At 32.6% G+C, this 21,878-nt stretch overlaps 1 protein-coding gene across 2 annotated transcripts in view; it reads left to right on the top strand.

Moving 5' to 3' along the window:
• The window catches only part of AGMO (alkylglycerol monooxygenase), a 284,977-nt gene that overhangs the window by 109,539 nt on the left and 153,560 nt on the right, over positions 1 to 21,878 (top strand). For both annotated transcript variants that reach the window (XM_004676735.2, XM_012720743.1), the window contains exons 5-6: positions 6,194 to 6,297; positions 17,478 to 17,573. In XM_004676735.2, the coding sequence (XP_004676792.1) occupies positions 6,194 to 6,297; positions 17,478 to 17,573 (200 nt within the window). The remainder of the gene's footprint in view (positions 1 to 6,193; positions 6,298 to 17,477; positions 17,574 to 21,878) is intronic.

Here is a 21,878-nt window from a genome sequence, read left to right as displayed (position 1 = left end):
ACCATCATTTAACAGTTTGTTTTGACCTTCTAGTATCCTTCACTTATTGGAAATTACCAAATATGTATCTTATGTGGCCCACAGAATGCTTGGACACAATCACTGCCATTTCCCAACAGTAAAAAATCCAAGAGAAAAGTTAATGTATTAAATAAGTTACTACAGAAAGAGCAAAAGGCCTTTTAGCCCTTTAATAAATCATTATCCTTTTTCCTTTCAGCTTTACTTTTAATAATTATAAAGTAAAAAAATTTGAGCTAAGTAACTCAAATTTTTATGTCCCATAGTCATCTCACAAATATGCTAAAAGTTGCATAAAGTGTTATTAACATATCTTTCTTGGTGCAAAGCACCACTACCCTTTACAAATAGCATTTCTTCTCTCATAACTAACAGGTTTTCTAAATTATGAGTGAAGGCAATATTATTACCAGGGATTCCAGAAGACTTGCTGGCTTACCCAATATTGAAGAATAAATAAATATCATATAGGTGTGAAAATTTTTAATAGAACTTTGCTTATGTTTCAGATTAACCTACAAGGTTATTTTTCTTCATACCACAGGTAACAAAATATGAGAATAGAAACTTATTTAGATACATTCCAAATTTTTAGTGCATAAAGACTTTGTTTCTTTCTAAAGAATTACTAATTTCTCTTTTTGAAACATTTCCCAAATATAATTCCGATAGGCATTTTATATACACAAAATATCTTTTTATTACACTTTAGTATGTAAGCTAGATTTCATCAAAGCTAAATCTTTTGGTTTTAATAAGACACTTAAAAAATGAAAAGGTAAGCCAATGTTTAGAAAAAAATATGCAAATCACATAACTAATAAAGGACCTGTATGTAGAGTATATAAGAATCTTTCCAAATTTATTAATAAGAAGGCAGCCCAACTAAAATGTGATTTTGTTTTGAGTAGGTGGGTTAAAGAAAATATTTAAATGGAAAATAAGCACAAGTAAAGGAAATTATTGTCAAGCAATATGGCATGCAAATTAAGGTTTAAATATAATAACCATTTTATACCTATTAGAAGGTATATGAAATAAATAAAATAGATGAAAATAAAACTAATACTGTCAGGTATTTCCAGGGACATGGGATAAATTTAACTTTCTTATGCTGCATTTGGTGGTAAATAGATATATAAATTAATAATAAAATAAGAAATTTTTAAAAAGAAAAGCCATAGACATTTTGTAAAATATTTGACAGTTTCTTAACAAGCTAAATTTAAACATCTCATGCAGCTTAGTAGTCTGTCATAACTCCTATATATTTACCCAGTAGGAATAAAAACATAGACTCATAGAAAGTCTGTTTTATAACACTAATAGATGCTTTGTTTGTGATTGTCAAAACATGGAAACCGCTGGAGTGTTTTCAACTACTTAATGTGTAAAAACAAAACAAATGTTATAGAGCCATATGAATGGAATACTACTCAGCAAACAAAAGATCAGGCTACTGATAAGCACAACAAAATGGAGGGATATATAATGTATTATGTAAGTGAAAGAAACTAGACTCCAAGGGATAAAAACTGTCCCACTCATTTTTATGACATTATCAATAAAGGAAAGATTATAAGGAAGAAATCAAATCAGTAGATGCTGGGGACTGTAAATGAGGTAAGGTCCAGGGAACTTGTTTAACATATTAATTATCTGCTGTGACTCACGGCTTCTTTGTCAGAAATCCAAACACATTAAGATGAATCCATATTGATCAAGATTTGCCATAAGATTGCAGTTAAACAATTAAGCTGTCTGCCTGCTCTGGCGCTGTCTGAAGGCTCTACTAGGGGAGGATCTACTTCCAACCTCACTTACATGTTTTATAGCAGGATTCAGTTCTTTGCAGAGATTCAATCGAGGACCTTGGTTCCTTGCTAGATTGAGATTTTGCCTAGTTCCTAGACGTGTGTTCTTCTACAAGGGGCAGCTCACAACATTGCTACCTACTTTGCTCAGACAGAGCAAGCAGTGGTATCAGAAAGCATTCAGGACTTGAGTGACTATCTTTTTGCAACCTAATAAAATCCATCCCTCTTTTTAAAAATTATACTCACTAGAAAGGAGTCAATAAATTCAGCGAAAACTCGGAGAAGTGATTATGCAAGAGTATGAAAACCAGTAGGCAAGAAACATTGCAGGTCATCCTAGAGCCCACACCCATAGACAGCCCTCCCGATCACACTGATTAAAAATGTTTAAAGTATTTATTCCACATTCAAAACACACTCACCCTCACATGACTGTAAGAGTTTCACCTCACTACATTTCAATTTAAATCCAGAATCTCCTAACTGGAATCAGGGACCCATCTTTTTCCATGAATACAAAAACTTTTAGGGGGAAAAACTTTTAGGGGGAGATCAAAATGACTTTGTATCTTAATTATGGTGTTGATTATATAATTGTATTTGTTTGGTAAAAATCATAGAATTGAATATTAAAAAGGAAGGATCTCATTTTATGTAAATTATCCCTTGTTTTTAAAAAAATACAAAAAAATTTGACAAGCTCATGAATATAATATACACAACCATTACATTAAATTTTGGCTAAAAATAATAATTGATTAGTATTAAAATATATTTAAACAGATCTGCATTGGACACTAGAAGGCTCATACTGTTTTCACTTATAGCAATGAAGAGCTATAATAACATATGTCTGTATAATCAATAATTTTTTTATACGGAGTAAAAATTAGTGTTCACTACTTGTAGTTATGGTAACTACAGGAAGAGGTTTCTTATGAATAATGTCATTTTTCCTTTTTAATATTTGCTTTTATATCTTAAAACTAACAATTTATCAATGTAAGTATTAAGGAAGATGAACATATGTATGAATAACCTATGAACTTTTTCTTATTTAGTTTATAAAAGGTCTACTGGAACAGTTTTCTATAAGACTTATTTTTGTAATCACAAAATATGTCTTGTAACCATTCATTTTATTTCAAGTAAGCTGAATATAGCTGTGAGAAAAAAAATCTTGTATTTCTTCTTGTTTCCCCCAGTTCTAAAAAGTGAGAGGTATAAGGCAGTAAGATCCAGTTACTGCTCCCTGTTTATACAGCTGTATTTCATTGAATGAAGGTTTGTGTTACACACAGTTTGTGATAGGAAGTAAATGCTTTTAAAACAACTAAAGAGACAGGTCTTTAACCTCCACCTTTGTGGATTTCTTGTTCCACACAGCTCCTGTAGAGGTTATCAGGAAGTGGTCCCAATATACATTATTATGTTCTTATTAAAACTCATCTCATTAGTTTATCCTCTTGTGAACTCATAATGTGGATACATTAAGATGAATTTTTAACACAAATCTTACAAGGTTCAACAAAACAGACCATTATTTTGCTTGTATTGAAGTTTGTAAATGATAGGTTGATGAAATGTTCCATAATAGGTATTTCTGAAGAGAAATGGGTTTAGATTTCTAAACAAAGGCTCAATCTCTAAGAAGTTTTAAAAGACTTAGGAGATTCATCAAGAATATCATCTATTAATAAACTTTTATATAATTTGAAGATGTAAATTACAAAATGATTCTTTGTCTATCTCTATTATAGGTGTGTGGGCTAATCAATAAACCAGAGATTCAAGTTCTTAGTTATTTTAAGCATGGTATCTAGGAAGAGTCAGAAAACATCATGTTGAAGTAATTCTCATTTCTATCTATTTCTGAAATAACTTAGGGAGAAATATAATATAATAATAATAATATAATAATAATAATTGTGAATATTACAAATGTGTAAAATAGCAACTAATCATTTTTGGAATTACATAAATACTTATATTAATGAAAATACCCCAGTTGAAAATATGTTTTTTTTTTTAAGATTTATTTATTTGTGCATACAGAACTGGGGTACAGGTCAGAGGCTCAGGGATGGTGAGAGGCTTCACCATAGACAGAGTGGGGAGCAGAACAGGCAGATTGATGAAGTACACCGCTGAGGGGAGCAGCGGACGGGTCAGGAGAGGTCTGCCATGCCATGTGGTCACCTCCGGGGCAGGCAGGAATCGAACTCATGTGGAAGTGGCTTTAGCTTCTCAGTGCTGTGCTTCAACCTACTGCACCACCAGGGAGGGCCTGAAAATATGTTTTTAATAGAAACAACTTCTGATTGGAATGTAAGATTCAATCCTACCCATATGCTTCCTTCTCACAGAATTGTCTTTTTTTACATCTGTGAACTATCATTTGTTTACAAAAAGGTTTTGTAAATTGTGTTGGGTAACTTTCTACACAGCTTTGTCTGGATATCTTTCATTTCTGAAATAAATGTCCATAAAGTCTACTCAGATTTAATTCGTGGTTTTCATAAAAGCCTCTAACAAATTATTCTGCCACGTGCCATGTATTTTAACTGTAAGTATAAGGCAACTGAAAAACACCAAAGCTCATTATTTCTTTTAATTTCACTCTTCATTTCCATTCAAACCAAAAAAGAATTCACTTCTAGTTTACACTGTAGGGATATAATAATTGCATCACATTATTAGTTCTAGTTACTAAATGTGTAGTAAAAGACTAAGTAAAACAAGTTGTTTGACCAAAAACAATCCCTTAGTTGGATAGCATAGAATGTAGCATTTTAATATACAATTCTAACAGTAATTTTAAAAATGGATGGAATGAAAAAATATAGGCAGACCAAAATAAATTGGATTTGTTCTCTTCCACCTGCTTACAGGGTTATAATAGTGACATTTGTTGAATAAAATAAAAAAAGCAACTAGCAACTCTCCTTTTTGAGGGAATTGTAATCACAGAGCAATATAATGGCAACTACATAATATATGATGAAATAAGCATCTTAAATTTCCTTTTTTGTTTTGAAGACAAAATAATTATGTGAAACAATTTTAGAAATGGTGTAGTATTTTGATAAGTATGAGAAGAACTACATGTACCTACCAACTAATACATTTCTGTAAGTAAATGAAACTTTAAGTATTAGGCACACATATTACTTTGCTTCACCTCTTCTTTCAATATACAGGTTTTTGAAATTTCTTAAAAAAGTCATCAGGCAAGATTATTAAGTAACATTTCATCCTGAAATTTATGAAACAGTTTCTTCCATCAGAGTATTATTCTTAATTAGAAATACATTATTATATTCTGAAAAATCATCTGTATCTATGGGATATATTGTTACAACATTACCAGAAAATTTTTTTGTGATCTGACAATGTAGCAATATGTCAGTAAAATATAAATTTAGGAAGTCATTTCACACTGTTGAATGCATTTCATTATATATTACATATTTATTGGCTTTGTTTCATGTTTTTTTATTTGTCATTTTTACCTCCTCTGCTTCTCAAAGTTCTTCCAAAAGTGATCTAAAACTGTTTATTTTAATTATAATACTGGCAGGCTTTTTCAGAGATGTTCCAGGTTTTTCCTCTTTACTCAACAGAGATACATACATGGAAATTTTTTTTCTTGTTCTCATAATTCACTTATTAATATATTTTTATTCTCTTTTGGAGATTTATTTTATTTATGCATACAAGAAATGGGGTGTTGGCCAGAGGTGCAGGATGGTGGAGAGGGGTGAGAGCATTCAGCAGAGACAGAAGAGGAATACAACAGGCAGGCTGTAGAAATACACTGCTGAGGGGAGCAGTAGGTGAGTCAGGAGAGTTCTGCTCCACCATGTGGGTCAGCTCCCTGGCCTGCAGTCAAACACATGCTGCAGTGGCCACTGATAGCTTCTGTAGTGCTGAGACTGAACCCCTTGTGCCGCCAGGGGTCCTGATTTATTTTTATTTTAAGAAATATTTATTATGTTTTCCTGGACATCTTAGACTAGATTCCAGTCTCTCCCACCTTAAAAACAAACAAAACTGTAATTATAAAATATGAAATGTTTATATGTATAGATAGATATAGCTAGTTATATATTTTGTAGTAATGTTTGATTAACACCTTAGTATTTGTATTAGGGATATAGTTTTGCACCTCTATATTTTATTTTATTTCACCACACCCACCACCTAAGCCCCAGTAGAACCCTAACCCACCACATCCCCTTTCTGGCAACCTTAGTCAACCTTAGTGTGTTCTTCCCCTTCCTGTTTTCACCTCTCTGTCTTCTCTCTCCCTCATAAATTAATCTTATAACTAATTTCAATTATATGTTTTTCAGAGGTTAATATTATGTGGGCTGGACACCAAACACACCACAGTTCTGAAGACTATAACTTATCCACAGCACTAAGACAATCTGTCTTCCAAGTATATACTTCCTGGGTAAGTTGCAAGAAACTAAATAAATGTGATAATACAATTTATTTCTAAAAGACTGAACACTCTATTTCCTTAGAATAAACTAATAGGTGTTTTATTAAAGCACGTCTTTCTATTTTGTGAGGCAGACAGAAAAATGTTTCTTTCTACTCCGTAAAGTCAGACATACTTGAAGCAAGTGGTGTTTTCCAATAGTAGTCTTTTATTAGACCCAAAGTCTAACCTTGAGGTACACAGTAAGGTGAGAAAATGGTCTGATTATTTTTTTATCTGGTTATTTATTACCAGTGGGAAATGGTGATGATAATACAGGCAATATATCTCAATTCAAATATATGCGAACAAAGATTTCTTTAGAAACATTTAAAAATGCTTTCTAAAAAGCATTGATTAATTTTCATTTCTTCATGCCCACATCAAATCTACTTATTTTTTTTTATTTAAACATTACAGTTTTAGTATGATGCTCAACAAAAATTAGCATCTAAAATATTTTCACATGAAGAAATGGCAAGACTGAAAAATATCACAAATAGTCTCTAGTTTAAGGGCTTCCTGATTCACTGGTAATTTCCTGTATCTGTAATTATCCCCTCTTAGGTCTTCTTAATTCTCCAAAATACAAGAACCCAAGAACCACAATGTGTGTGTGTGTGTGTGTGTATGTGTGTGTGTGTGTTAACCACAGGGAACTTTAAAGATTTATTTCATTTTTTTATGCATAGAAGAGCTGGGCTATAGACCAGATGTGTGTGGGTGAAAGGATTCACTAAAGACAAAGTGGGGAGCAGAACTGACAGATCTACTGAAACATACTGCTGAGGGGAGCTGTGGGCAAGACGCAAGACAGGTCTGCTGTGCCATGTGGGTCAGCTCCTTGGTCAGGGATGGAACTCATGCTGCAGTGGCTGGGGATAGCTTGGTAGTACTGATATTACCTCCTTGTGTCACCAGAGAAGCCCCCCAAAATACATGTTAACGGTAATCTAGAAAATCAATTATTGATGTATGAAATCATTCATCAATAAGCTATTTACTAACTGTACATTTTATGATCTAATATTTGTTTTATACATTATAGTCACAAAGTACTTATTTATTGAGTACGTTTAATGTATAGAACAATATTCTAAGGCCTTTCTATGGATTAATTCATTTGTTCTTTATTGAGAACTATCATAATTCTCAATTGAAAATTGTGGAACTGAGTGCATAGTTCAGTTCCAAAATAAGTAAAGGGAGGAGTAGATCTTGAACTCATCAACTTTACTGTGGGCTCCACATTGTTAGTTAACCTCTCTGATACATCCTCTCAGTGTTTCTATATTGACTTTCACAAATAAGACTAGTTCACATATTACTGCTAATGTGTAAGATTAGTATATACATATGTGCACACAAGTGCAGATGGATAGATAGATAAGCTATAGTCTGTGCTATAACTGTTGGTGAGGAAATGAGGAAGAAAATACTCTATGACCTATTTTACTGCTACATGGCTTATGAATGATCTTGGGTTCTGATAACAGGAGGGAAGAAAAAGCCCTAGGTGAAAGTAAATGATACTGCACATCTCCCTTTAAAAAAATAATAAATAATTACTTCAAATAATTGCTTCTTGGTTTCTTTTTCTTACTTGACTTACACATTTCTCTTTGTCAGTGATTGCATCTGTCAAGGCAGAACATCTCAAAGAAGGGATGATGCTGTTTTTGAAGTAGCGATATATTTAGAGAAATCGATATATTTAGAGAAATTGATATATTTAGAAAATCAACAGACTGACATATCATCAAAGGAAAGTCATTATGAGTAATCATCTCAGAACTAGAAGAAATCTTGGAGATAATATATTCAAACATTATTCTAAAAGCTATACAATGAGTCTCAGTGGGACTCATTATATCACATGGTATTGTACATTGCCAAGTTGTCAGACATCTGGCAAGGATAAATTTCATCTTTATCCTTGTTCCTTTCTATCTGTTAAGTCACTGTATCCAATGTAACAAATTAATGAAAATCTAGCTATAATATAAGATTTTAACCTATTTGTTACCAAAACAAATCCACTTTCCAACCTGGTATCATTTGCCAAGGACAAGGATATGCTAAATTTAAAAATAAATAAAAATAGGGAATGGATCACAAGTTGCTAAATTTAGGAGGTGAGGAGTAGGAGGATCTGGAGTTTGGTGAATAAAAGTTAGGGAGTATAAACCAGTCTGGATTCTTGTCTAACATTAGTAGTTCTGTTACAAGAAGGAATAGCCACTTTAAGGATCTATGATAGGTCTCTCTCTCTCTCTCTCTCTTTCTCTCTCTCTCTCTTTCTCTTTAGACATTAAAACTAAAGGGTATGTGTCAAGTCTATGTTCTTTGAACTTTTAAGATTTTCTGTTAGCAATGTTATGTAAGGCAAATACATATGGGTCATGTCTTTGAAAAGAAAATTGATTTGTGAAATAAATGGCAAAATTAAGTTCTGAGTGCTTTTATTTGATAGCAATATGAAAAGTAGATTGCCAGATCTGTCATTTAAACATAAGATTTCAGCTTTCAAGAATTTCTACCATATTTTTAGGCAATTTTAGGCTTACATTTAATATTACTCATCCAAAGAGATTTGCATAGGTAGAATGCCATTTTAAATGAGTCTTATTTACTGTACTGTGCAGACTAAGATTGTGCATGCTGCTTCAATTTTTCATCACATATCTTAATTAATATTCAAATATCCCCTACTGTTTGTGAATATAAAGCCATTTCGCTTTCATGAAAGACCCACATTAGTACTTGTTTTTGCTAACCAAATCAAATCCAAAAGGATTTTTGCTTTTGTGAAAAAAGGCAAAAAATAAAATTGAAAAACCTTCAGCATTTGTTTTGCAGCAACTATTACAAGGCAATGCAGCAGACAGAGTGCCAGTGCCACAGCCCAGCTCTGTTCCTGAGAATACTTTATACAGGCTATGTACATATTACTTATATGTACATATTTATTATATGTTAGTTTAATTTTAGATTTTATGTGTTGTAGAATGATTTGGAAGGTTACTTTTGGGGTCTGGGAATGCTCAAAAACTGTTTTCATATAGATTAATGGTAGTTGCTACTTTTCTTTACGCCATTTTGGATTAGGAAAGTTTTTAGATAGTGGAGGAAACTCGTAATGCCTTAAGTATGACAGTCTCTTTACTTTGCAAATAATAAAATGTGTCTAGACTCTTGGACATTATGTAATGTATAATAGTGTCCATATTAAATTTCATGTTCTTCCAACTTTGTGGTTAAAATACCTGAATGCTACAGTTTTATATTCAAAACATAACTACAGAAGTGCATGAAAAATAAAGAATGTGCTATGTCAAAAGAACATAGGAGCCAACCTGCAAGAGCCCCCAAAGACCAAAATCTGGAACAACTTGAACAACAATATATACAACATTGTATGAAGTTATGGCCTAAGTATAAAATAAATATCTTTGAAATCTGTCCACACTGATGTAAACGCTTGAATAAATCAATATCTGACGACAAATAAATGGGACAAAATATCTCTTAAATAATTCCAAAAGAATTCAAAGAGTGTATACACAGATACTGTCTACTACTGTAGAAATGAAATTTAATGTTTCCTTTACTTCCAGACATTGAGTGTGGACTACAGTTAGTAACTGCTTCATAGAGAATTTAGTAATAAAAAGGTACGATGTGTGGATAGGGAGAGCAACTGTATAGTGGAAAAACTTAGTAAAAATAATGAATCTGAGATCATAGTTAATGTGTCTGTGATATTTTGTTGGTAACATTGACCTTTTGATAAGGTATGATAAAACAATCTTCGGTTGATAAGTGTGCCTTTTGGTTAAGATGTAATTAGAATGACCCTGCTCCCCTGTGATCTTTATATCAAATCTATATTTCTAGTATAAGCATGACAAATATGTCAAACTCAAATTGAGGAACAATCTACAAAGTACCTCGTAAGATCTTAAAACACAAAGAGTAGCTGAGAAACTGTAACAGAGTGGAGGAGATTAGACAGTATAAAAATCGGGATCCCAGTCCTTGCTTCCATTAACGAGCTTCCCCACTCTGAACCAAATAAAATTGTTTGAATTGCTTTGATAGTGTACATAAAATCATGCAGACAATATATACTCTACCTTATTATTTTCAAGATCATCTTAAATAATGAGTATGAATAAATCTTTGAAAGTATCATGTATGATCATATGTATAAAATATTTTTTTCTTGCTATGAAGACCAGAGGAACCTTTAGTGAAATCTCAGATCTTTTTATTACATCATACTCCTTGCCAAACTAAGCAGACTATTTTTCTTTATGAGGAAGTTAGAATTATATAAAGAGGATGTGAACACAAAAAGACATGAAAAGCACACAACTTTGATGGGGTGGTTGAATGCCCGAGGGATAAAATTTCCATAACTCTCCTCACAAGAGGAAAGCATGCCTTGAGGCAGTCCCCTCCCACCCCACATTAGGAAGTGAAGATGTACAATTTCAGGGCCTTGCTTCAGAGCTCAAAGGACTCTACCAACCTCAAACACCATTCAGAGATACCTAATAAGACATAATTGTTAAATAAATGAAGTCCTTTGTTGGTTTATATATGTACCTATTTCTAAACCTTGAATCTAGATGTGTCAGGAAAATGGAATTTTGCTGTAACTTGGCGACTAACTTTGATATGTGGTAAAAACTACAGTTACTCTCTTATTTTGGTTGTTTTTCTTTATAGAAATATTTTAATCAGTTGTAGTCCTTACAATGAATGATAAATAGGGAATTTATACTGAAAATTTCTGCATAAGACAGAATGATCTTATGGATGTTTAAAAAATGTACAACTAGTTAGAAATTCAACTACCCTTACATGTTATTGTTCTTTGAGTACACCTACTAATTTTTTTTTTCCTGATGTATTCTTGATTGGCAGATCATTCCTTACTCATGGACAATGAGTAAGACTTCTTAAGGTGATTGGTTTCTATACAAGGAAATCAAGTATAACAGCAGTTATTATAATTAAGAATTGTTGAGGTTTTAGAGAGGTGTCTGCTCTGAGAACAACATTAGATCAAGGGATCCTTCTCAGACAAAATGATGCTTAAACCCAATCTGTAAGATTAAAACTGTTCCATGGACAAGGTTGTAATAGAATGTGAAGTAAACAGAGAATTTCTGTGTAAATATAAAATCATGAAAAAATATGATATATGTAAGTAAAGGCAAGTGAATTCTAGGTAGGTATATTTAGTTTTCCAGGATGACTTAGAACAACAGAAATTGTCTCAGAATTCTGGAGACTCTGAGATGTATTTGTCAGTAGGTATGGTTCCTTCTGAGGCTGAAGATAATATTTCTGTGATTGTGTTAGTCCTGGTGTTTTGCTGGTAATTTTTAGAGTTTGCTGACAAATCTGAGTAACGATTCATTGTCCATACTATCCATACCACTATTTTATACATACACACATCCCTGTATATGTGTACACACACACACATAAACACATATATCCATCCATAATTCTATTGTTGTAATAGGGATGTGCAAGAATTTTGTGGAAACAGGTGGAACCAGATTGTGGTAGTTGCACATGTGGTGTGTAGTCTATGTGATGTCTTTTTTTCCGTCTTCAGTTCCTATGTCATTCTCCCCATGGCATGTTGGTCTCCGTGTCCAAATTTCTCCTTTTTATGAGAATACCAGTCATACTGGATACTGGATTAGAATATACCCTACTTTTCTCATTTTAACCTAACTACTAAGTAAAGAATCTTTTTTCAGATCGTCTAAGGTAGAAATTCCTGCCCTTCCACCAGTATATTTTGTTCAATCCATAACATCATGAGTGTGGTTAGAATATAGGATGTAAGAGAAGATGTAAGAGGGAAAATGGAAATGGGTAAGAGGGTATCAATGGGAACAGAAAGCTGAACTTAAATTACTTAAAGTTAAGGGTTTTCCAAGTGGCAAGACAGGCACTTATTTCAACTTAGCACCAAATAAAATTTTAATGATGGAGACCAGTATGTTATCTGTAGTCAGGGGATTTGGTTCTGTGTTATTACTGATCATAAACTTTGTCCATATTCCTTAAGTCCTTGCTTATTCAAACTTTGTTTCCAAAATCTTCAATTTCTTTGACTTTTGAAGGAAAATTTTTAAATTGTTTTTCTCTAAAGTAAGATTATAAAAAAAATGGGAATAATAGATATGCACAAATTAGTAAAGCTAGGTTGTTTTACACTAGTAAAATAAAATGAACATAAATCCTGGATCTTGTGATTTTTAATTTTTTTCCTCAGAAATTTTAAACTTGAAAATCTATTATTTTGTTTAACAGCTTGCTAAATCTCCTTTCTTAGTCTCTGCTGTTGCTCCAAATTTGTCCTTATTCATAACTTTGTTTTCTCCTTTCAATCTAAGATGCTTAATTTTGTGATTCTGGCTACTACAGTCTACTCCCTTTCTATTATATCTATTGCTCTGAAATGCCAAAGTTGTGCCTGAATCTTGTTACCCAAGTACATCTCTGCCATGTCCAGGTAGCTGAGTGTCCTGTTCATCCTCCTGCACCAGTTGGGTAGTTTGATGCCCCTTCAAATAAGGCTTTCAGACACAGGTGTGGTGATGTTGCAGTAGCAAGCAGGAACACCTCCCTGCCTGTGAGAAGCCTCTCTAGAACTCCTGTCTCCAAGGTCTCTTTGTCAGTGCTGCCTGTTTTTTCAGCCAGTGAACACCTTCAAAATTAATAAATGTGAAGAGTTTTCTGGTTTTTCTGCTTTCTGCTTTTGTGCACATATTTTCATTGAAGTTGTAAATTCACAAGTGACATGCTTTCCTTCTTGTATTATAGAAAATATCTACTCTCCTTAGCAAGTCTAGCCTTAGGTTAACCTTATTGCTCCGATCTTAATTCTCTTGTACTTTGTCTGATCAACTGCTTTTGACATTTGTTTTCTTCCTCTGAACTGGCTCCATGTGTGTATGTTGTAAATATATTCTTGTCTCCCACATTTAAAGCAAGTAAATAAATTATACCTCCTTCCTCACTTTTGTGTACGATTCATCAACTGCTGCAGGTTTTCTTTTCCTTTTTTCTGGAGGTAAGAGAGAACTAAATAACCCCGTTCTTCTATTTATTCGCCTGCTCTGAATGATTCTGAAACTTACTGAACTTGGATTCTAGGCCTTCTACTCTGCTGGTCCTTACCTCTAAACCCAGTGCCATATTTCAGTTCCCGTTTTGGCCACAAATGGGAAATCATGTTTTCCCTTTTCTTAAAAATCTCTCACTTGTTTCTGATGACATTAAACGCTGGATCTTCCTCAACTCTTTTACCAACATTGTTTCAACTACTTTCCTACAGTTCTTTTTTTTAACTTCCCATAGGATTATTTGTATTAACTTTCCACTGTGGACATGTCCAGGCCATCAATTCATCTATCATGAACATTTGCACCACCTCCATTTCTGTAAGTTCAACCCGGACTGCTTCCTGATTGCAGATACATATTTCTAGCTGCTTAGTATATGACATTCTTGGCATCTAACTCAAGGCCTCTAACACACTATTCCCAAATTTGAACTTGACAGCTTATTTTTCCTCTCATTGCCTTAGTGAATAGCATTACCCAGTATACATGCCAGAGACATGACTGTCTCCTGATATTCCCCTGCTGCTCCTGTTTCCTATGTTTGTGAGCAAATCCTTAGCTAGTGTGTATGTGTGTATCTATGTATATATGTTTATATATAGTATATATGACATACATCCTTAGCTAGTATATATATATGATATATATGATATCATATTTATATCTATCGATATAGCTAGCTAGCTATATACTGCTTCTCCATCCCCACATTTTCTCTTGTGGTTAAATATACTTTACTTTCACTCACCTATTCAAATAGATTCCAAATCTATTTTTCTAGTTCTTACAGGTTTGATAAACAAGGAAAACATTAATTCCTCAGGGCCTGTGCTAAATCTAATTTCTTTACTGTGACATTAAAAAATCCACCTTCTAGTTTGACCAATGTCTATATTATCTATTCTTTTTGTTCTTGATTTTTCTTTTCTGGTCATTTATAAACTCACAGGAGACACCCCAATGAAAGCAATAAATTGTTTCTTCAGAAAATTGTACATTCCCATTTGTGTAGAAGCTCATATTATGTTGTCATGATGTTAAGGAGGCTCATGGACTCCTTGGATATATTCACAACTCCATTAGGCCAAACCAATCTCTTGTTGCATTCTCTAATACTTTAAGCAATGTAAAGTGCTTATATGTCCCCTAAATCCACATAGTTTCTTGCATAGTTTCTTGTGTGGCCTCTTCACACAACCTCTGCCTTTCCCATTCACTTATTGAACAGAATAAAACCCATTCGTATTCTCTGTATTAGCCTAAGGTTGTCCATAAACCTGTTCTTATTCTCCACTTAGACTTGTAAGCCTGAGCTATTTCTCTGTCTTTTATGACCCTGTAATATATGATTTCTATCAATAGTAATAAAAAATGCCAGCATAAGAAGTGTATTTAAAACTAAAGTATCTTGGAGTCAGAATGACATAGGTTTGAATGCCTAACAAAAGTGGATGCATTTGGTAATCAGTATAAAATCCTCTGACCCAATCACTGAACACTGAAGTTATAGGAAGGAGAACTATCTTCTGCCATATTAGTACCTTTTGGATCTTCATAATGGAAGGGAACCTTAAGTTGGCTTTTAAAAACTATAGAGGGCTGGGGATAGCAAAACTTGGAGATAGAGAAGATATCTCTATCTTCTTAGGTGATGTTTTCTAAGCAACTTTCAACTCTAGAAAGTTAAACTTTGATTGTATCATTAGATCCTTTGTATAGTACTATATTAATCACAAGAAATTAATGTTCATGAAGTCATGTGACTTACTCCCTAAAAAAATTAGGTCTTTCTTATCAAAGTGTGATTTTTTTCTTTTAACCCATGTTAAGGCTATTTTTTCTAATTCCTAGTTCATTATTATATTTACTGGCTTTTAAGATTAAAAAATGATTTGAGATATTACTTTATAAAATATGGCTAGGGAATCTCATTTTACAGTTATAAGAAAGAAAGTATTCTATCAGCTTACAAGCTTGTGATTCATATTAGTATGGTAAAGGCTCTGAGATGTCCTGTACTAGTGAAATTTCACTTGTTTAACTTAACACTTCACAATTTCTTTGACCTTAGGACCCCCTTTTCCATAATCTCTTATTTTCAGTGGACTTTTCCTCTCATACTTTGATGAATTATGATGAGCTATAAATATCCATTTGATATAGAGTCCCAGTCTCTAAAAATACTACTTGTTTAGAATAGTACTTGTTAAGGTTGTTTTACAGTTTTATTCAAATCTCAAAGATTTCAACATATCTCTTGGCCTAAAGTAGTTAATATATATATATATTTTAAAAATACATGTTTCAAATATTTTTATTAACCTAAGAGTATAATATTTTAACCAAGAAAAAAATCAAATCATATTATCACAGATCTTTTAGAACAGGAAGTATGACTAGATGTCTGGTTTTTCCATTCACCATTTATTTTCATAAGGAAAATGAAGCTTAGAAAAGTTTAAGAACTTTGTGAACATCAGAGAGATATTCTGTTATAGAACCAACATTACAAAGTGGATGTCTTGAGTAAGAGCCTAGTATTCTTTTGTTGATCACTAATTTAATTCATTGTTTAATGACATAAATAAAACTGATCCTGTTTGTGATGACAGTTTAGATTTTTATGACATAAGATTTAAAACAGGGCCCTCCCTAGTGGCTCAGTGGGCTAAAGCACAGCACTGCAAGCTAGCGGCAGCCATTTTAGTGCCAGTTCAATCACAGCCCCGGAGGTGATCCACATGGCACGGCAGACCTCTCCTGACCTGCCGGCTAATCCCATCAGCAGTGTACTTCATCCATCTGCCTGTTCTACTTCCCAAACTGTCTCTGGTGAATCCTTTCACCCTCCACACCTCTGGCCTGTACCCGAGCTCTGTATACTTAAATAAATAAATCTTTAAAAAGTTTTTTTAAATAAAAAATATTATTTAAAACAAAAACTAGAAGAGTAAATACTAGAAAACTAGAAGAGTATATATATATATATGTATACACACACACGTATACACACACACACGCACATATATATATAATTTTAAATGAGTAATCATTACAAAGTATTGAGATATTTGGCCTAGTTATGAACAAAACATTTAAGATTTAGAAATAAAATAGCAACATTCAAAAATTTTTTTTTCCAAAATATCTAGTCTTTTGGGAATTTTAACTCACTTTATAATATCTAAACTGTAAAGTGGAAGTCAGAGTCTTTTTGCTTGTTTGGGTGTTTAGCTTTTCATTTAATAAAATGTTTTCTTACAACATGAAACCACTCATGGGGATCAAAGTCATTAGGAGAACACAGCAGATTGTGCTTATTAGTTGATTCTAACCAGTTCTGCGGTTTAGGCGTAAGTTGTTTTTCCAGTACAAAGGCATTTCCGTCTGTTAGGAAATAGGGAACTTTAAAATTTGTTTCCACTATGGCACCAGAACATAGCCCCTTCCTTAGTAACTTTGAGAAAATTGGAAGATATTGTGCCCTCAGTCTACCACATAAAAATAAATTTAAAAGGAAAAATGATCTTTATCACCTCCTTATATGAATTTATTTGTTTTAATATAATTTTATTTTATTACTAAGCATACTATGTTGTACAGCATTTAGGAGCTGTCAAGGTATAAAGGTACAAGCTCCTCCATTTCTTTTACTTAAATAAAGTATTTGTGTGTATATAAAAACCTCATTACTTCCAGGAAACACACCCATTCTTTTCAATATTAAGGAAATAGCACACCATGTATGATATTTTAACTAGACAATATTAAATGTGAACTAGAAGTCCAGTGGACTTAGCTCCAGTATGTCTGCAACTTTATCACTGTGTGGAAAATTAATGCTGCAAAGTCAAACAGGGTGATAAAATTTACAGAATAAGGTATATTTGCTAAAAAAACAAGATACTTGCTCAAGTATATTCAGTGTGCATAACGGTATATTATATTAAGAAATCCTATATACATAACATTTGAAATATTTTAATCTTTCAGATATTCTACATTCCCTTGGCCCTCTTCATACCACCTTCAGTATATGCTGTTCATCTTCAGTTCAATCTCCTCTATCAATTTTGGATCCATACAGAGGTAATTTTTTTTTTTTTTATGTTTTATACCTAAAAAGCTAGCCTGAAGCTGGAAATTCGCTAGCAGCTGATTTATTGTGTAAGAACAATCTTTGTCTGCCTCCTTTAAGGAGAAACATCTGTTCATTTTTATTCCTTTTTACTTAATATATATTGCAAAGTTTATAAGAAGCAATGAGGCCAGTTGGTCTCAATTAAATAAAGCAATTTTTGAACTATTAAGTGTCAAAACATTTTAATACTATATTCAGTTCAGCATCTTCCTGTATTACAGATTATTAAACATTATATTCCAAAAGATGTTGAAGTTTATTTCTATTTAGAAATATAAATTCATATAATTTCATATATTTATAAATATTTCTGTTTTTGATGCAAAAATTATAGTATTTATAAGTTATTACTATAATAAATAATTATATAGATAAGTATGTCAGTAAGTGGAAATTCCATAAAAAAAAGCTTAATGCATAAAGACATTATCAAACTATTTTTGTTGTAAATCTTGCTTTAACTTTAAAATTTAGATTTTACTTAAAGTATGTTCAACATATTCTTAGTTTCCCCATTCCGCAGAGCAATGAACAAATATAACTGCTTGTCTCTTCTGTAGTTTCTCAAATTGTCAGACTTGAATATTTACAGATAGATCATTAAGCAATTGATTGGTTTATAAACTCTTGTGCTGATTGGATTGTTAAATATCAAAACTCACAGACCAAGAAAAATTCTCCCCTCTACACATGAGACCTCTTTCAAGCATTTGGTATTTATTGGAAGTCTTTTGAAGTTCAATAGGAAGCATGTTGACAGGTGTTGCAACCAGCTGAATAATAATGCAAATCACAACTGTATTAGATCCCAAATCTTGATATAACGAAGCACATTATTTCATTAATCTGCAATATTTAATGCTACTGATTTACTTTTACTCAAGAGACTGTTAGTGTTACTTTGGGCATTTGTGACATTACTTGAAGATCTGTCGAGAAATAGTATTGCATTTTATGGTAGTTGACATACATCAAACAGACAATACTACAACCATCTGAAAGAGTTGTTGAGGCCATTTCTGACTCTAGAGGTCAAAGACCAAATTTGTTTAAATCAGTGGAGGGAAGCTTTCTGATGATTTACAGGGAGGGGTTAAAGGAGAATTACATTTTTATAGTAGCTCTGCCACAGGTCATGCCACGTGTTCAGTCAGGTATTAGTCTGGATATAGAACAATGGGGTAGGAGTAACTTCCTCCCTTTCCTGTGTCCCTCTAAGAGGCCTATGAGTCAGGGCTTGAGTTCCACTGCAGGAATTAAAGGGAAAGTTGAGGAAAACCAGCAGTGAACATTATTTTTAAACTCCCAAACTCTAAGTGGTTTCATGTCCAACTCAAAGTGCATTAGAACTTCTTACTTGCATTGTACTTCATACTTCTGAAAAGACTTTTACCAAGTATTGTTAGTACAGTTGATTTGCATAGAAAGTCAGAAGATACTTTTCTGAAATTCAGTTTTGCATGTGGAATTTTAAATTCTATTTCTAGCTATGCATACACTTCTAAGATTCTTGCAGTTTAATTATATTTAAAATATTATATTATACAGCTGCTATCATTTGTTTATAAATAGTAGAACCAGAGAAAATGCTTATTGTCTGTTTTCCCTGCTTTGGCTAATAAAGATTAAAAAATTTTTAAAAATTGAAAACAGTGTCTTTCCATTTAGATAAATTGCCCGTTTTATGACTAGAAAACCCTGTTTAACCACTTAGGCATTGTTTAATTTAATATGTTTTTGTGTCTTCATTTAGAGAAATAATATAGATCCATAGACAAGATAGTCTTGATCAGTGTCAGTATTTCCTGCTAGATTTTTGATTCTTAACAGCTGTTGTGTCTGATACCATCCATAAAATAACATATATATATGTATTTTTATACATTTAGTTGATTGTGTGCCTTTTTTATTTTCTTCTTGATGACTTTTGGTGAAAAGAAATACTAAATTTTGCAGTATAAATTGTCACTTTTTATTTTTTGATTAGATATTTGTTGGGATGTTTTTTCTATTTTTTATTTCCTCTAAAATCTATGTCTATTGCAATCTCTTGAAGAAATTAACCTGGAATTTCTTTTGGAACCTTTGGAGTTTTAATTTTGACCTTTAGGTCTGTGATATAAACTTGAATACACTTTTATATATTTGTATTTGATAGGAGTCAAGGTATATTATTTAATTATATTCCTTTCATTACAGCACTATTTATGATGAGACTTTCATTCATCATTCATCAATAAGTAGCAATACCATAAAGTTTAATAGTAACATGCTCACTTGTATGCATAGGGCAGACCTAGCCATCATAACTTAGTACTATGTATATGTCATCTTAACTGTCTTAGCTAGACAAAGGAAGTCAGCTGGAGCTTTTACTGGGGGGCAGAGGGAGGTGTTTCTGCCTTTTATAGAGATATTCTTACTTAGCCTTTGGACTATTTGTTCTCTTTACTGAAAGTAAATTGATCTTTTTTTTTTTTTTAACTTTAGCTTTAGACTTCTTTTTCATTGTTTTTTTTCTTGTGTGATACGTATCCCTTATTTATTGATTCCTTGAGCTTTGCAGAAAGAAATTCATACCATTTATATAAGAATTCACTGTAAACTTTCTAGGACTTTTATACTGTTTTGTTGTCTTTAAATAGACAACTTTCCTATCTTGATGGAATTTTTACATATTTTGTCTTAAGGTTTAGAATTCATATATATTATATGTTAAACTGGGGCTATAAAGCCTGAAGATATTCTCTGTAAAAAATTATTTTTCTGTCTCTCCTTTCTTAAATCTCTTAAGTCCATATTTCTTAGACTGATTGATACTGAGTCACAGATCAATAATTTCTGTAATTATTTGCAATGTCACTGTTTTACGTTGATTGAATTTTTTGTTAATTTGTTTTCATATTCACTTCTACTTATTGTCTCTGATATGCTATTAAAAACACATTAAGTGAGCTTCTTACATTATATACTATATTTTGTTTTAGCTATTGCTACTTCTTTATTTTTAAGCAGCTCTTACTCTCTTGCTGAAATTGTGTCAATTATGATTGGTTTCCTTTTAAGTTTTTCTGTATTATTTTTTATTAGGTGACTTTGGCTTATAGTATTGTATATGTCTCAGACAGAGATATAGGGTCACACCTTTTCAGATGTATGTTACCACAACCAAGCCGTTCACCAGAACATTCATAATCCTGCACTATAGTCCATTGGGCGCTCCTCCGCACTGCTTTCTGGTGATATCCTTCATAGTTCAGATTTCTGGGGTTTGTCTGTTCCTTTGTTTTCTTTGTCTGTGTTCCACTTTTGGTACTTCCCTTTCTCCAGACTTATTCTGCTGAGCAAATCTCCTCCAGTTCCATCCACAATGTCACAAATGGCAAGGACTTCATTTTTTTTTTTTTATAGTTAAGTCATATTCCATTGTATATATATATCACACCTATTTAATTTATTCATCTGTCATTGTGAACTTGAGTTTTTTCAATAGCTTGACTGATGCAGATAGTGCTATAATGGACCTTCAATATTAGTGTTTACCTCACCATCTTCATATTTTCTGTAAGTGATCATTTATTTAGTTTGTAACTCGAATGCAAAGTTGTTTATGGATTTAATATCATTATGTCCAGTCTCTCATGTTTACATATTCATAGGAAAAAGCTGATAACTCTTTGCCCCTTTAAACTTATGTTCTTCTTTGCTTCCTTTCATCTTTAAAATCAACATTGAGATCAAATCTTGGCATCAATTTTGACTTCTTGATTTCTCTCATAGTTTATCCTTAAGTCCTATACATGTTCTCACCATAAGTAATTTTCATTCTCATCTAGTTACCATTTATGATAATTCATCCCAGCTACTTATTCATGTATAAATTTGCATTTTTATCAAATGTTTTCAATATATACATCTCCTTGGCTTTTGTATATTCTAAAAGTACTTCTTGAACACCTACTCTGTACTTGGCAAAAACTACCCCAATTGTCTGATATGAATTAGCTGCTCTGTTGCAGACATTTTCTGGGTCATTGCATCCTTTGAAAATCTGTTTGATTGTAATGACTCTCAAAGGAAAAAAAACAGTGCAGAATTTTAAATTTTATTAAGCTTTCCAAAAACTTAGCAATCAAAGACTTTAAAAATTAAGAGATCGAGGCCCTCCCTGGTGGCGCAGCGGGTTAAAGCACAGCACTGAGAATCTAAAGCCGCTTCCTCATGAGTTCAATTCCCGCCTGCCCCGGAGGTGA

The sequence above is a fragment of the Condylura cristata genome, unplaced genomic scaffold (genome assembly GCF_000260355.1).
Source record: "Condylura cristata isolate star-nosed mole 26May11 unplaced genomic scaffold, ConCri1.0 scaffold00005, whole genome shotgun sequence".
Classification (NCBI taxonomy): Eukaryota; Metazoa; Chordata; class Mammalia; order Eulipotyphla; family Talpidae; genus Condylura; species Condylura cristata.
The sequence above is the reverse complement of the archived record's forward strand: the minus strand, read 5'-3'. Positions and strand labels throughout refer to the sequence as shown.